At 41.0% G+C, this 17,239-nt stretch overlaps 3 protein-coding genes across 8 annotated transcripts in view; 1 reads left to right on the top strand and 2 right to left on the bottom strand.

The window, feature by feature from the left end:
* Positions 1 to 5: 5 nt before the first annotated feature.
* LOC5517559 (leucine-rich melanocyte differentiation-associated protein) lies at positions 6 to 4,452 on the bottom strand. The gene is made up of 6 exons (XM_032361937.2): positions 4,284 to 4,452; positions 3,217 to 3,317; positions 2,782 to 2,908; positions 2,315 to 2,454; positions 1,594 to 1,723; positions 6 to 1,372 (listed from the first exon to the last, which is right to left on the bottom strand). Exons 1-6 carry the CDS (start codon positions 4,323 to 4,325, stop codon positions 1,205 to 1,207), a joined length of 708 nt encoding a protein of 235 aa, XP_032217828.1. The 5' UTR covers positions 4,326 to 4,452; the 3' UTR covers positions 6 to 1,204.
* A 69-nt stretch (positions 4,453 to 4,521) lies between these two features.
* Positions 4,522 to 10,667, top strand: LOC5517560 (skin secretory protein xP2). Its single transcript, XM_001637477.3, has 4 exons — positions 4,522 to 4,801; positions 5,318 to 5,540; positions 8,647 to 8,853; positions 9,371 to 10,667. The coding sequence occupies exons 1-4, from the start codon at positions 4,655 to 4,657 to the stop codon at positions 9,514 to 9,516; spliced, it is 723 nt and encodes a 240-aa protein (XP_001637527.3). The 5' UTR covers positions 4,522 to 4,654; the 3' UTR covers positions 9,517 to 10,667.
* Positions 10,668 to 11,765: 1,098 nt separating this feature from the next.
* LOC116601203 (tetratricopeptide repeat protein 28-like) overlaps positions 11,766 to 17,239 on the bottom strand; it is a 37,455-nt gene continuing 31,981 nt past the window's right edge. For 3 of the 6 annotated variants that reach the window (XM_048734737.1, XM_048734734.1, XM_048734736.1), the window contains 2 exons: positions 16,941 to 17,052; positions 11,766 to 16,230 (listed from right to left, as the gene is read on the bottom strand). In XM_048734737.1, the coding sequence (XP_048590694.1) occupies positions 12,086 to 16,210 (4,125 nt within the window). In that variant the 5' untranslated portion in view covers positions 16,211 to 16,230; positions 16,941 to 17,052 and the 3' untranslated portion in view covers positions 11,766 to 12,085. Of the gene's footprint in view, positions 16,231 to 16,940; positions 17,053 to 17,239 lie in introns of those variants that run through there. The other 3 variants (XM_048734738.1, XM_032361939.2, XM_048734735.1) reach the window with 3 other exon arrangements.

Genomic DNA, 17,239 nt, shown 5'->3' with positions numbered 1-17,239 from the left:
CGATCTTTACATAGGGGGCATTTATTAGATCGTTTACGCTAATTATTTCCTGGCGAATTGTTGGCGGCGGCTCGAGCTGCAAGCTCGGGCGCGATTGAGCATCAGGGACCTGGGAAGGAATCGCATCTTTCACTATACTGCTTACTTCCTGTATCATCCACCATCCTGCTTACTTCCTGTATCATCCACCATCCTGCTCGCTTCCTGTGTCATCAACTATCCTACTTACTTTCTCTTTCCTGATCACCCTTCTTTATTTTTAACAGTCTTAAAGAATTTGCTTAATTCCTCCATCAAAAATAGCAATAGCCTTGATAAAATTATTTTAATTACACGGTAAAAAACAGGTTAATAAAATCATTTGATATTTTAAAAATAGCAAACCTAACATTTAATATACTAAAATAACGTTTGATGATAACGAGAGTGTAATATTTTCTAGTTTTCTCTGTTAGGAATTAGCCCTCCCGCACAAAATCTGAAGAACTCGCCTAAACGGGATATAGCCATAAGACGGCAGCGCCAAGCAAGGGGCTATGTTTTTTAAAGTTATTCCATTGCAATTCTCTTTTACGATCTCCTTGCCCCATCTGTCGTGGCCCTACTTGCTATTTCCTAGTTTGCCACAAAATTAAAGCTATACTTTTTGTGGGGATAAGAGGGGGAGCTTGCCTTGTATTTTGGGGCAAACCCTATATTTTCTTTCATATGTTGAAAAGTCCACATTAAACTCTGATTTTGGTAGAGCAGCTGTACTTCAAACCCAACCACCCACCCCACCCCACCCCCCTCTGGGTCCCCCTGCCAGCTACAGTCCCAGGGACAAAAGCAAGACTGCTGCCAGTCATCTCCCGGATACATAACAGTAAAAATAGTTTTTAACAGAAAAAGCAAAGAAATGTGGTTCCTTCAATTGTGGAAGCTAATCCACAATTGTAAACATTAACACACTGGATCTTTTCCTGGTGTTATAACTCGCTGTTTCGTATGCTTTTCCTGGCGTTATAACTCTCTGTTTTCTATGCTTTTCCTGGTGTTATAAGGCCTATTTTAAACGCCGTTCTTTTCATGTGCCGTTCCAAATACAAATGAACGTAGAACAATGGTATTGATTCATTTTCATGCATTTGTATTTAGAACGGTACAAGGAAAGAATGGAGTTTAAACTAGGCCTAACTCGCTGTTTCTTATGCTTTTCCTGGTGTTATAACTCGCTGTTTCGTATGAAACGGTTGCCTTCTGAGTGCTTGCCGTAATACACATAGCGACATCGGCCAAAGGTACCATGGTGCTCGCCTGAGCTTGCAGTCTCTGTGGGAAGCGGTGTGTACTTAAAGCCATCAAAATCGCTGTCTGTGGGGCTACCAGTTTTCTGTGAAATAGCAGAAAAGTTAAGAGGATCTTCTCTCACTTGCAAGGGTTATAACCACACATGTCCATGGCCAGGGTTGTGAGAGGGGGAGGAGCAGCTTGTTGGGGGCTCTTGGAGCAAATCAGATGACCATCAACTGCTAAGTATCTCAAAGAGATGCCCTTCATTTAAGCCGACTCTAATGGAGTGAAATGTTTTTTTCATGCTCCCCGTGCACTTACCACAGTTGCTGTACTAGGGGTAACAATCTTCATGAATGCGCCAACCCGCATGGCTTCCTGTCTTTCTTGTTCCTTGACAGTTCTTGAGTCCAGAAATTTGAGCTTTGGTAGTTTGTGCAGTATATAGTAGCTGTGTTAGAGGAGAGAGTATAGAATAGTTTATCATTCACCTACATTCAGTATATAGTAGTTGCCTTATAGGAGAGAGAACAGAATAGTTCATTATTAACCTACTTGTAGTCCTGTCTTTCAGTTTTTATCTTTTCTCATCTTTGTTTTACTTTAATTACATCTTCCCTCCTTCATGTCTACTTAGCGAACTAAAGATTCACAACGTCGGAGGGATGATGACTGTGCATCATTGTATTTCTCTGAAAAAGGTGGTAGCGCTATTAAAATCTTGCGTGTGTGCCGTCATTGACTCTCTGCCGTCATGAAGTGCCCTTGTCAGCTACACCTTTGTTGTTGTTTTCATTTAATTGGAAGTCCCATATTGTTTTGAAATCTCGAAATAACAATCTAAACACAAAGTTTAATACTTTATTTACAAAATTCAATTGAAAATATTGCTTTGGCTTCCCCAAATCAGCCGATGGAAATGGATGCTTTTTCACAGTTAGTACTTTGCTAGGATGACAAAATGGCGGCTGAAAGAGTCTGTTTAAGGTCCCTATGTCTCAGGTAGAACAAATATCTAAGGCAGCATCCATTATCCACTCACCGATATCTCTGATAGTCCTCCTCGTCGTGGTCTGTAAACGACAGCTCATTAGGACATGCCATATTACCAAGCATGCTTAGGTATCTTAGGTTGGGTAAACATCCTGAAATCTTCTCAAGCAAACTTTCCAAATTAACAATGTAAAAGTTGTCAAGAAAAAATAACAAGTAAATGGGTGTAGTTGAGATATCAAGCTATGTATGTAGTCAGTTATTCCTTGTTCTGCTTGCAAAAATGAATTAGAAGAATGTAGTCTCTTTTACAGAGAGGCTCATAATAAGTGGCATAATAAGTGGCCACCTTTGGTAAGCATAATCACTCTTCCACTCTTTCACCCAGCCCTTCCCTCTTATTCAATATCACATGTAATTGAAACTTCGAAAACAAATACCTCATTGCTAAGGAAGTCATATGCTCTTAAAAAAACATTATTTCTACATGAAAGAACTGGTTGTGTGAAAGGATATTTTATTCTTGTTTAGTGTGAGTGTGTGAAGAGTCGGCATGACAGGAATTTCCAAGTCATCACTGAGCTGGTTATTATCTAGAATCAACTCTTCTAGAACTTCAAAACTCTTGATGCCACTTAGGCTCCTGGAACAACAGTAATTAACAAGGTCAGGGGATGCAGGACAAAAACACCACATTCAATGAATATTACACCCTCTCTATTGGGCAATCTTCTCCATGCTCCATTCCTCTCCACAGAACCTCCCTCTCCATGACCCCTATGTTCCCTCCCTATCCTTGGCCCCTCTGATCTCCTAAGGTTCAGCCTAAACACATTTCCCAGTATTAGGACTGCATCATTTGTGCAGTTAAAATATATGCAGTTGTATTGACAACTATGTATACTATGAGAAGTGTAAATAAAACTGATTGGGAAGGATGGTTAAACATACTTCAGTTGGTTGTAGCTGAGGTCCAGTCTTGTGATGGTTTTGCCATACTTGCTGCCCAGTATTCCAGGAACACTCTCTGCTTCCTGGCCAATGAAGGACAGCTGCAATATTTACAAAAGACAAATCTTTATAAACCTCTTTGAGAAAGAAACATCGGGATATCTAGAAAATCACTAGATAACCAAGGGCAGGAGGAACACAGTTTGTTACGCTGAATTAAAAAAAAATGATATTACCTTTATTTTTACTAAGCTACAAAGTTTTAAAAATTAGACAATCAACATGTGATCAGTTTTGATTGACACGAATTTCATAACTAAGATAGCTACGATGTGCACTGAGGCAAGCACTTCCTTGCCCTTCTTATATTTGGTTATTCTTACTATTGTATGTTGTACTTACTATCAGAATTCTGATAGGCTAAGAGTGTGCACTTTACTTTGACAATCACGCAATCCGTTGGTCAACCAAAATGCAGTCCATCTCTGGCCTTAGGCGTAATGATTCAATTGATAAAGAATGGCTTCTCTTTGCCTTTGTGCAATTTAAAAATAAATTATGTTTTATTATACATTTGTTCAGTAAAACATAATTTATTTTTAAATTGAACATACCCCCCCCCCCCCCACCTCCTCCCCCGTAGATGTGCATGGCTATTTCTGGTGGAGATGTGACATAAACCTCAGCATCAAACGTCAAAATTTGAAGTTCAAACGTCAAAATTTGAAGTTCATTATTAAATTTATTAATTAAGGGATACTTTATAAATATTTCGAACATCCTGTCAGTAAAAAACAACAAAGATGTAATCAACAGGAATCAAAACAAGCTTCATCGACATATACGCTTACAAATCGGGTTAAATGATCTACCGGTGGAACCAAAGAATATCTTTAAACCGAGTAAAACGAATTACAATCTAACATAAGCATGGTTATCAGTTTTGCCTAATCTAGTCTAGAAAGTTATATCTGAAATAAAGTCATGTGACTAAGAGTAGTTATCACTGCTCAGCTGAGAGCGCATTTCGAACGAACTTATGAGGCTTTTCCGATACGAAATAATACCTGATTTCCAAGCAGAACGATGCTATCTGCTCCGTTTTCCATTTTGCGTGGAATACTTCTAAAACACGGTTATTTTAGAGATAAATACATGCTTCCTGTATACAAACTGCGAAATGAAAAGGCCAAAAGTTACAATTGTCCAATCACGACACGCGTTAGACTTCTAGAATCTTTCGTTTTGAGCTTCTTTGTAAAAGCTGTTCTTATTGGTCAAAATTGTTTCCGAGCCCAATATGTCAATCAGCGGTCGCACTAGTTACCATATCGACAGAGTAGATGTTTTGAAAGAAGCTTACATCTGAGACGAAAACGCCAGAAATATCGAACTCTAGACCGTAATTTAGTGACAAATTAGTGGTTCCACACCAAGGATGGATTCTGAATATCTAAAGAAACATGTAGGGGAGGCTTTGTCGCTCGGCTTGGCCGAGATCGTCAATAAGAGACCAGTTGACCCAATCGAGTATCTGGCATTTTGGCTGCGAAAATACGTTGAGAACACAGAATTTGCGGCAAAGGTAACTGTAACCACATAAACTTTCTGCAATTTCTAAAACAGTGACAGAATTTTCGAAATTCGATGTAAACCAAATACTAAAACAACATGGACCAACCATGGTTATTCGGAATCCCTGCTCTATGCTTAGCTCACGAAATGTGAAGCTTGCGAAATGATAAAAATATTTTTCAAAGTCCTGTGTTTACTTCAATAACCACGAAGTCTAAACCGTCTCAAACACAAACCAAAAACACTCGTAAACGCCTATAAATTTTATGATTATTCTGCAAGTCGATACTCTCAAAGTACTCTCGAGTAGAATATGCAAGATAATAAGGGGTTAATATACATAGCTTAGGAGCTTGTGACATTTTTTTTAAATAAAATGTCGTGTAAGTTAATGATAAGACATGTACTGTATTGTGAACCAATTTGAACTGTAGAAGACACATTTATATGACATGAAGCCATTATAATACACATGTCGATGATATGACACCATAATAATATAAGTTTTCATAATATTGAATTCAAGAAAGAAGAGGAAGCAGCCCAACTTCAATTGGAAAAGGAACAAGCTGAGCAGGAGCGGCTCAGGAAAATGAAAATGGATGAAGAGGCAGAGGTCATTGCTCGCCAGGAGGCGTATGAGAAAGCAGCTAAAGAAGAGGTTGTTATTGATGACAAGCCACGCCCAATGCCACCAGAAATAACAGCAACGCTTCCTCCAGTTGCAGAGGGTGATGAGAGTGTTGACGGTGAGTGTTATTACGGTAGTACTGTTGGGTTTAGTGTGTGTGTTATGGTAAACTGTTGGGCTAGTGTTATAATGATGTACTGTCGGGTTATGGTGTGTTTATAATAAGGTATACTATTAGGGTAGGGTTTGTGTATTAGGTGTACTGTCGGGTTAGTGTGAGTGTTATTATGGTGTACTGTTGGGAGGGGGTGTGTGTATAAGGTGTACTTTTAGGTTAGGGTGTGTGTATAAGGTGTATACTATTAGGTTAGTGTGTGTGTATAAGGCGTACTGTTGGGTTAGGGTGTATGTATTAGGTGTGCTGTCGGGTTAGGGTGTGTGTATAAGGTATTCTGTCCGGTTAGGGTGTGTGTATAAGGTGTACTTTTAGGTTAGGGTGTGTGTATAAGGTGTACTATTAGGTTAGGGTGTGTGTATAAGGTGTTCTGTTGGTTTAGGGTGTGTATTACAGTAGGTGAACTATTGGGGTAGGTTGAGTGTTATTATAATTTGTGTTCTATTGGGTTAGGGTGTGTGTATAAGGTGTACTGTCTGGTTAGGGTGTGTGTATTAGTGTACTGTCGGGTTAGTGTACGTGTATTATGTGTACTGTTGGGTTAGGGTGTGTGTATAAGGTGTACTGTTGGGTTAGGGTGTGTGTATAAGGCGTACTGTTGGGTTAGGGTGTATGTCGTATTAGGTGTACTACTGGGTTAGGGTATGTGTATAAGGTGTACTTTTGGATTAGGGTGTATGTATAAGGTGTACTATTGGGTTAGGGTGAGTGTTATTACGTGTACTATTGGGTTAGGGTGTGTGTACAGTATAAGCAGTACTGTTAGGTTAGTAAGTGTTGGGTTAGTGTGAGCATTATTATGGTGTACTTTTTTTGTCCTTTGGCAAAGAAATAGTTGTGACATACTTACGTAATCTCTAAATATTGGTCAAATGAGACATTACTCTGAGCCTGTTTTCTTGCTAATGTTATGTATTGTGTATTAGTAATGTAGTTACATATGTCAGTGTGAGAAACAAAGCTTGTTTCAAATGATTGACACTAGGTGATCTCGTTATTACTTCAATTCGAAGTTTTATTTTATTTCTTCAATTTGATTTTCTAAGATCTAAGTATATATGTAACCCACTGTTAATTATTACTTAGTTAACACTAAAATAAGAAAGACAAAAGATCTATCTTTAATTCTTATCTAGGAATTCCTTTTAATCTTTATCTTTTTTTTAAAAGAACTAAATTATTTGGGTTTTTTACTGAACTTTGTCATTAAAGGTGAAATATTTATTAGTGTCCCGGCCATACATGACCTTATAAACGCACTGTCTGTGTGTAAAGTACTCTAATTACATATATATCAGAAAATAAATATACGTATACTGTTCAACCCAAGAAATCCCTTTACAAATCCCCACAAAATACTTTATAAGCACTCAGAGAAATGCATACTGTTCACTTAAAAATACCCCTTCTCAGATCCTCATGAGGTATTTACATAAGCACTCAGAAAAACACACTATTCACTTCGAGAAATTCCTTCTCATCTCATTCTTCTAATCTTTTTACTTTCTGTTTACCCAGGTCAAAAGAAAACTTAAACCTGACCAGAAGTCATTTATATTTCACCAATGTTTTGCAACTATAATTCATTCTTATATATATTTTTTTTAAGTTATGTATGTGAATGTTTGAAGGTAATAATTTATAATAGTTTATTTATTAATCAAATGCTGTATGGCTATACATAAGTACAAAACTATCAGTTAAATAAAGATTATTTAATAAAACTGTGCTCCTTGTGCAATGGTGCCTGGGTTTAAATTTAATATAATTCTAAACATTAAAAATTTAAAATTTCATGACTAAACAACATCATAACGAGAGCCATGTCATTATAGAGAAATAAGGTGTGAGAGAAATAAGGCTGGCACACGTGCATGGCTGGTGAAAATTAAGATTTTGAAAAAAGTCTTATCCTACTATAAAACCTTATAAAACCCCCTTTAATCAAGCCTTGTTTCTTTGAGTAAAAAAATATTTGGGCTTATAGTACGACACACGCCACCATGGTCATGGTTACCATGGTTCAATCATCCATGGTAAAGGATGTTAAAGTATTTATTTGGCTCTCTGGTTGGCCAGTGAAATTCATGTCAATCAAAGCTACATATTTTTTCTTTTTTTTGTTTTGATTGGTGTCTTTCACATTGCCAGCCTAGCGCAGTGACAAAAGGCATTGCTACCAGCATGTGTAATAAAACTGAACTGAAATAAATGTAATCTCAATTCATTGCCTTCAAAACATAAATGTAAAAATTGTGTTTACTGCAAATATACTGAGGGTAAAGGCTCCTCATGATACCTGATGTGAAATTCCATGCTGCAGTAAACTGTGAAAACTGAAGCACAGGGGACATCGGTCAATGTAAAAATTTGAAAAAAAAAGGAATCCACAAATCTTGGCAAAAGATCTTCTTTGATATCACAGCAACAGATCACAACAGAAGTCCTTTAGCAAAAAGATTCTTAACCTAGACTACCAAACAGTAAATGTGAAGGGGTCTGGTTTAAAAAAAAGCGGCATATAAATTAATTTAAGATTAACTAAGTTTGTCAGAGAGAAACACCCAGTTATAAAACAGTTGGCAGTCGATAGTATTGTAATAGAGAAATAATGTGACATAGAATGTTAACAGTCGAGATAGTAGGAAGGCAGCCAACACAACCAAGGCCAAGGTGAGTACCGAGAATACTTTCCTATTATGTTAATAGTTCAGGAAGTGTAGTGTTAGAAGTTAAAACTCAGGTCACAGGGGTATAGCCTGGGGGGGGGGGGCAGGGGCCCGGGCACCCCCCCCCCCCCCCCCCCCCTTCTAGCAGCCAAAAATACAGTAAATGTATGAGACACCATCTAAAATACAGGAAAAAATGCCTTGAAATGGCCTTTTGGCCCCCCTCCTTTTAAAAATCTTGGCTACGCCGCTGGGTCAGATATTCTACTTGGTCTTTAGAGCTCTTTGAAAGTTCTCTCTTACTTTCCAAACGAGCACCAGCTTGGATGTGAAAAATACATATAAAACCTCTGATAATTTTTTCTTCTTCAATATATTAGAACCCAGCGCAAGCGAGCCGACCCAAGCTCCCGCCACTCAGGGCGCGACAACTGCCGAAGCGCCAGCCGCGGAGGGGAATGAGGACGAGAGGCAGGAGGCAAAAGATGCAGACAGTGAGTCGGCGGCAGGAGAGGCGGTCTCGGGCGAGGCTGGTGCCAGGGCTGAAGACTCTGCACAAAAAGGCGCCGCAGAAGAAAGCAAAGAAGGTACAATAAGAAAAGAGCGTGTTTCGTAAATTCTTGTTTTAGCGCCTATATCGGCTCTTTAGCAATACATTTTTCTCAATGCAATATCTATTGCACGCCCAACGATAAAAATAAATAGAGCAAATGTTGTATTCTGATAGTGCGCTTCTCACAGATTCTTAGAATGATTCCGGTTCTGTGGCCAGGTGACGTTATCTTCAAGCATTATTATCAGGGAAGTCGTAAATTGTTTGGCAAACAATTTTTGACGGTTGGGGGTGGGGGAGAAGAAAGAGAGAGAAATGGAAAGTAACGGCCATGGCCGATCGCAAAGTGTCGCAAACTGTTGTGCGAGACATCTTGGCCGAGGCCGTAGGATGATGATGATAAGGGAGAAAGGAGGAGGAGGCAAACAAACAAACAAACAAAAAACATTTAAATTTAACACACAAGGTGACCAAATGGTCATGGTCATTGTCATTTTGATGGCGTCCATTAATGAGGTTCGACTAACTTCATTCCTTCGTTTGCTTCACAGAAAACCAACCAGCAGAAGATGGTGGCCCACCAGAAGACACTGGGCCAGACGCTCCGACAGACCAGCCTGAAATGGAGGCCCCGGTAGAACAAGAACCCGCGCCTGCGGAAGAGGAGGCACCCGCTGAAGAGACTCCAAAGGAATGAGCCGATAGTCTGGGTCAGATTAGTGCTACGAATCTTTAACTGCCGAAAAAAAACGAGGGAGATTTTTTAGTCGCTTTTTATTTGCGAACTAAATCCACTTGAACTACTATGAATTTTAAACATCCAACAGTAAAATCTGCTCTATTGATAATAATATATTGTGTAGTAATATCCATACCCCCCCCCCCCCCCCATTGAGGTGATTGGAAATTCCAGGCGGGGTGAGGTGTTCAAACGCCCAGGAATTTCCAGAGGGGAGGGGGGGGGGGGGGTAAAATTCCCTTTTTTCCTTAACAGTTACTGTATATATTTTCTACAGGGGGTGGGGGTCATACCTCCGAGCCCCTCAAGAGGGGGTTATGGATATTTTCTGGAACTGCACATTCCAGAATGATAAAATATTTCTCAATATCTTATAAATACAACCAAAACAGCAGTATGGCACAAGTCTGAGTCTATTCAAGATGTAATACTCGTAACATAACATGTAAAGCATAAAGAAGCTGTTTAGTCAAAGATTTTTAACTTGTTTTATAATTATACTATTTAACATGGAATTGAAAACTTACCAGTAGAATCAGACTTGTTGTCTGTAGCATGCCCTCGTTTGTTGAAATTTGTTTAAGGGACACAGGACCCGATTGATATTTTGCGGGAATGGATGAGCTATGAATCATGAAAACCTCGATCCTTCCAAGAACGCCTAGTTTAGACGCCGTTTTTCTATGTACCGTTATCCCAAATGCAAATTGAGGTGAAACCATCCACTTGGTTCATTTGCAAGCATTTGCATTTGACACACGGTACATGGTAAGAACGGCGTCTTATGCCATAGCCGCTAAGCAAAAGTAACATATTCGTGGAAGTTTAGTGTTATGAACAGTTTCTGGTGGACCCCCGCTCCCACGAGGTCCACCTTTAACCCCAATTTAAACTGCATTTCCTCCTGTGTATGCTTTTCGCAGTTTCCCTGACCAATACGCAACTTCTATTGTTGTTGCGCATTGTTTATTCAGGGGCTGCAGGGTGGTTCAAAAAGTGGGGGGAGGAAGTGGCCGGGGGGCTGGAGGGATAGTGATATGAGAGGGTAGGGGGTTCCTGGGGTTGATGTAGAGTGAAGATAAAGATGAATACAAACAGATTTAAAACTATAATATCGTCTTTTATGAAGTTATCGGTTTTTAAATGTAACTTTATTTGTAGCACTATTTAGACAAACGTAAAAACCGGACGTCCATTAAAAAGCACATCGGCTTATAAACTTTTGAGAGGGCCCCCATTCCCGTTCGCCGCCCGTTATCTGTTAGAGTTTCGTTTTCTCCCCCTCTTAGAATTTTTAAAATCCTCAACTCTGTCGATTATTTAAAATTTCTCTTAAATTCCCCAAAATATCCACATTTTTTGTAATCATCAAGTCAAGATCTATGCAAGAAGAACTATATTGTCCTGTGATAGTTCAAATATTTACTACATAGGATTTTCTTTTTTACCTAAAATACTATAATAAATAATAAATAAATAATATATAACGGTTAGAGGCCTCAGGCTACAACTTTGAGCTTGGATTCGTTTACTCATTTAGCTAACCATTTTCCCTTGGTTATCTTGTCCCAGCTGGAAGTGGTTCTTGACTTTTATAGCAGCGAACATGCTGGTTAAATAGGAGGACTATTCTTGCAGGAATTAGAGATCTTCCCTTGAAGCATTATGTTGAAAATCCCCAGTGGAAAACAAAATTATCCGGAACAAGCCCTCAAACCCCCCTATCACGTGCTTATTATTATAAGAACATTTGCGATATCCCAACAGCGACAGGTACAAGGACCGTTTTCGCAATCTTCCGTGCGCGTCCAAAATGCCACAGACTGGCGGGCCATAGCTGATCCAAAATGATGCGGACAAAGGGAAATTTGACTCTAGGTCCAAAACACTGCAAAAGAAGCACTCTGACAGCATTTTCTATAGCTTCGTCTGTAAACTCCACTTTGTACCCCATTTTAGATCCGCTGTTCCCTCTCGAATAACCCTAAAAAAAAAAACATTCGCTTCCTCGAATTAATTTCAACATCTGACCAGGCGCGTACACAGGGGGGGGGGGGGGGGGTGCAGGGTGCCCTGGCGGCCCAAAAGTGGGTCATTTCTTCTTAAGAAATCTTCGAATCTTTTGCTTTTTCTAAATGATTCCTATGACTGCGCACCCCCCCCCCCCCCCCCCCCACCCCACTCAGCCAATCCTGGGTACGCGCCTGTTCACAACCTTTTTGTTTTACTTTGTTAACTTGGTTACACTCAACTACACTGTTTTATGAATAAGCTACGACTTGCAAATCAAAATCAATCAAAAGTTATTGACTTGATTGCTCTGCTTCAAATAAGCAAATGACGAATTAGCGCCTTACTCTGAAGGGCACCTTTTCAAAAAAGACCCTAGAGATGAATAGTACCAAAAAGAATACACATGAGATATAACTGTCATACAAATATGAAAACAAGTCAAGCTGAGCTTACTCCTCCGAGTTCCCTGTGTTGCAGGGTTCCAGAGTTTTTTTGAAACTTCCCTTCTACGTTTCTACAGTATAGTGACGTCATCACCGACGAGAACAAACGCGCCCCAGTAATAGGGGTGGCTGTATTTATCATTCATTGAGATGGTGTCCCGGATTGTCCGCTTGAGACTGGCACTAGTTGACAATCCGCTGGCCAGGTGACGATAAAAGCGCTCCATGAACTCCAGTGCGGCATTGTCGCCAATCGCCCACAGCGTTGCGAGCACGGAGCGAGCTCCTGCAGCGAGGAACGCTCGCGCCAGACCCATCACGCCCTCGGCTCTGATCTGGCCTCTGCCGCTATGACAGCAGCTGAGTACGACCAGACTTGCGTTGATCTGACACGAGCTGATTTCCTTCATCGTCAGGAGGTATTCCTCTTTTTCGGCGATATCATGCTTATCCATGCGTGGTTCTGGTGCGACTAATATTTCCCCCGTCTTTGAGTCACCGTGCGAAGCGATGTGGATAACACCGACGCCTTTCTGGAGACTCTGCATCACCGCATTCTTGGTCGCTTGGTCCTCGATCAAACATGTCACGTCTGGAAGTATTTCTCTGATCTTGATAGCTTCCTTACTTGCTGCAGGGAGATTTGCAAACCTCTCGTGAAAAGACATCTCCACGTCGGCTCCACTCTTGTTGCGTGTAAATATGTTTGCGTTCGATCTTGGATTCGCAACGACAAGTACACCACGTTTGCAGTGCTTGTCTTCAGGACATTCTCTCAGTAACTTAAGAGTAGTGAGTGATGGGCCAGTACGAATTGCCTTTTTCTCAGCGAGGAATCTCCCGTCCGGTGATTGCAGAGCGCCGAAGGGGACCTTGAACGTAACACCTTCAGGAACAAACACGACCTCATCTTGGGTGAGTTCCTTCTCAATTGGTTCAATAAGTATCCGGTACAGCTCTTTTAGTAGATCGAACCCTCTCTGTGTCTCGGCACTGCTTATTGGGGGTGGCGTACAGACGTCTTCGTCGTGCTCCTGTGGTACCTTACCGCTAGTACCCTCGTCACTCGCCTTCGGTTTTCCTGTGGTATGTGGTAAAGGAGACCTGGTAGCAAGGTGACACTCACTATCTCCGCCCCACATCTTGGCGACACTCTTGTCTTTTCTGTTTCCGCTTGTTTCGCCTCCGATTATATTCGTCTTCTCTGGGCCCTTGGACCCTAGTGTTACCCTTGCGAGTTCTGTCAGCACGTGTTGTTGTTCAGACTCGTCATCATTGTCCAGGTCCAGCGATCTGTCTTCAAAGGTATCATCGCGATTTTGAAGGACGTGCAGATTTGCATCACATATAACTCTGTTGATCAGGTATTTGACATGAGTTTGCCATTGTTCCGCTTCATCTGTCATTTGCATTGCTGCGGGATGTACAACTAACGAAGTAAAAGATGAGAGAGTGAATAAGTGAAGGTATATATCACTCAATGATACAACAACAAACGAGGGCGAGGTACCACTGACTAACAAACGTACTTCTTGGTCTAATGAGTTCTTTGTTGCATCTCCTTGAAGTCCATATTTGGTTTGAAGGTTTTCACTAAGGGCGCGCGATCTTCCTTGCTCTGACACCAACAAGGCTTGGCTCTTTTTCCCGAGTACCACTGACACAAAGACTAGCGAGTGATATGCCTCAATATAGGTATCTACGATATTAGTTTTTGCGTCTTCTAGCTTTCCAAGATTAGTGAAGATTTGCTCGTAGCACATGAAGCTTTTTAAAAGATTCGATTCCGCATCTTCAAACTGGCCCATACAGACATACAACTTGCCGATACGCTGGTATATATTAGAAAGTAAGCGAGTGCTAGTTTTCGGAAAATTATATTCTGCAAGCAGGAAGTTCTTAAGTGCCTCCTTGTAGTTAAGACGAATAAAATGCACTTCAGCCATCATCCAATACACTATTTCTTGGCTATACGTGCTACTACTCTTCTCGCACTTATCTATCGCTTGTTGGCAGCACTCCATAGCCTTATCGAGGTTACCTTGAGACAGGTGCAGCATACCCATCATAACATGTGTCTGTTCTTGCCCAACTACGTCGCCATTCTTTAAACATAAATCAAGCTGCTTTTCGTAACACTTGTTCGCCTCGTTGAAGTCTCCACTTTTCGTGTATAGTACTCCAAGCTCCCCTAGGTTGGGCTGCACGTTCTCTAACGTTGCAGCAAGACTGATTGCTTGACGAATGCATTTCTTCTCCTCCTCGTATTTACAAATATCTTCGTGAATACTCGCCATAGCGCGGTATGTGTTAACTTGACCCTCCTGGTCACCTGCCTTTTGAAATAGACTGAGTGCGTGTTGGTAGTTATTCAATGCGTCCTCGTACTTGCCCTGAGACTTGTGCATATTACCCATACCATTGTATGCCTTAGCTTGACTACTCTCGTCACCTGTTTTATGACATAGACTAAGTGCGCGTTGGTAGTTATTCATTGCGTCCTCGTACTTGCCCTGAAAGCTTTGCACTTTACCCATACCATGGTATGCCTTAGCTTGACTACTCTCGTCACCTGTCTTTTTAAATAGACTAAGTGCGCGTTGGTAGCTATTCATTGCGTCCTCGTACTTGCCCTGAGACCTGTGCGCATCACCCATACCCAGGTATGCACTAGCTTGACCACTCTCGTCACCTGTCTTTTGAAATAGACTATGTGCGTGTTGGTAGTTATTCATTGAGTTCTCGTACTTGCCCTGAGACAAGTGAACATCACCCATACCGAGGTATGCTTCAGCTTGACCACTCTCGTCACCTGTCTTTTGACATAGACTAAGTGCGTGTTGGTAGTTATTCATTGCGTCCTCATACTTGCCCTGAAAGCTTTGCACTTTACCCATACCATGGTATGCCTTAGCTTGACTACTCTCGTAACCTGTCTTTTTAAATAGACTAAGTGCGCGTTGGTAGCTATTCATTGCGTCCTCGTACTTGCCCTGAGACCAGTGCACATCACCCATACCCAGGTATGCATTAGGTTGACCTCTCTCGTCACCTGTTTTTTTGAATACACTAAGTGCTTGTTGGTAGTTATTCATTGCGTCCTCGTACTTGCCCTGAGACCTGTGCACATCACCCATACCCAGGTATGCACGAGCTTGACCACTCTCGTCACCTGTCTTTTGAAATAGACTAAGTGCGTGTTGGTAGTTATTCATTGCGTCCTCGTACTTGCCCTGAGACCTGTGCGCATCACCCATACCCAGGTATGCACTAGCTTGACCACTCTCGTCACCTGTCTTTTGAAATAGACTAAGTGCGTGTTGGTAGTTATTCATTGCGTCCTCGTACTTGCCCTGAGACCTGTGCACAAAACCCATACCCAGGTATGCACTAGCTTGACAACTCTCGTCACCTGTTTTTTGACATACACTAAGTGCGTGTTGGTAGTTATTCATTGCGTCCTCGTACTTGCCCTGAGACCTGTGCGCATCACCCATACCCAGGTATGCACGAGCTTGACCACTCTCGTAACCTATCTTTTGAAATAGACTAAGTGCTTGTTGGTAGCTATTCATTGCGTCCTCGTACTTGCCCTGAGACCTGTGCACAAAACCCATACCCAGGTATGCACTAGCTTGACCACTCTCGTCACCTGTTTTTTGGAATACACTAAGTGCGTGTTGGTAGTTATTCATTGCGTCCTCGTACTTGCCCTGAGACCTGTGCGCATCACCCATACCCAGGTATGCACGAGCTTGACCACTCTCGTCACCTGTCTTTTGACATAGACTAAGTGCGTGTTGGAAATTCTCCATTGACTGATCGTAATCGTGCAGCCTGCAATGAATTTCACCCATCAATTGATAACAATCTGCTTGAGTCTGAATGTCATCATTTGATTTCGCTATTTCCATAGCAGCTGTATAACATGACATTGCATTTTCATACTGCGCTATTTTAGAAAATGTGTCGCCCGCTTTCAAATACACACACATCATCATCTTGCTGCTCCCGAGCAAGTACGAAATATCGTAACATACTTTCAGTAAACGAATCTGCTGGTCTGGTGTCAGCGGGCTCATGGTCATCCCCCACATAATCAGGAAACCGAATATGTTGGGAAGGTTGGACCACACCCTGCCAATGGCGTCCCACTCGGCCACGCCCCAGTCAGAAAAAGGCTTGCCCTCACACATCTTGTGGTGTTTTGCCAAATCTGAAATTAGATAACATAATTCAAAGAGATTATTTTAAAATACAATTTATTGTAATGTAATGCAAAATTTAGTATATGTATTGAGTATTAAGTATTATATGTATATAAGTATGTTTTTAGAATACCTTTCTTCATCACATTTGCATGCTCACACTTATCTTCTAGAGTGACTGTTTTTGAAGAAATAGTCTTTTTCGCACTTTTAAGGTAGCGCTGCACGCTTTTTTAAAAGGTTGGTTTATATGATTAGTTTTGGCTAGAGTAGTTAAGCTATTCACAGCAAAAATATGTTTCTATTTTATGTGTTAACACTTTATTTCTGACACTTTCTTCATCGAAAACGCACCGTCCCATTTTAAAACGACAGACAGAGAAGAAATCAAACATTCTGATGGCAATGACAATGTCCTTTTTTCTCATACATCCGTCGTGCTTTGCGGTCGCGTACAAGCGCAGAGCTTCGAACGTGAAGGACGTTTTTTTTTTATTTCATCTATTTTTTGTTGCTCTTGAAATACTCATCAAACAGGGGAAAATAGCCGGCGTGTGGGAGTTCCCCCTCCCCTCCCCCCTAGCCTACGGGCCTGTGACGTGGGAGAGTAGTGTTGACATCTGTTGGCTTTGTCTTCTTACATTGCCCATTAGCGAGATCAGTCGGGATTTGAAACGCTGATTTTGAGTAAAAATTACATCCTCAAGTATTCTTTTACCTTTTTGAGTGTTTATTGGTGTTTTATAGCACGAATAGATGCAAAGAAGTTGAATAATCGGCGTGACGTCACGGACAAGCGTGTGTGACCATTGATCCAACCGTTAGTGTTCCTGTTAGAAATATATATGTCTGTTAGAAATATATATGGTTTTCTTTTATTAGAAAATTACAATAGGCTTCCTCTTAGATTATTAACAGTTTTTTTCATGTCACGATGCATTTCTAAGAGAACTTGTTTTGGAGACGTAGATTTCTTTGCATAATAGAGTAAAGAGCCGTCCTAGTAACCTGGAGAAA

This window comes from Nematostella vectensis, chromosome 11 (assembly GCF_932526225.1).
Source record: "Nematostella vectensis chromosome 11, jaNemVect1.1, whole genome shotgun sequence".
Lineage (NCBI taxonomy): Eukaryota > Metazoa > Cnidaria > Anthozoa > Actiniaria > Edwardsiidae > Nematostella > Nematostella vectensis.
This window is presented reverse-complemented; position numbering and strand designations above follow the sequence as displayed.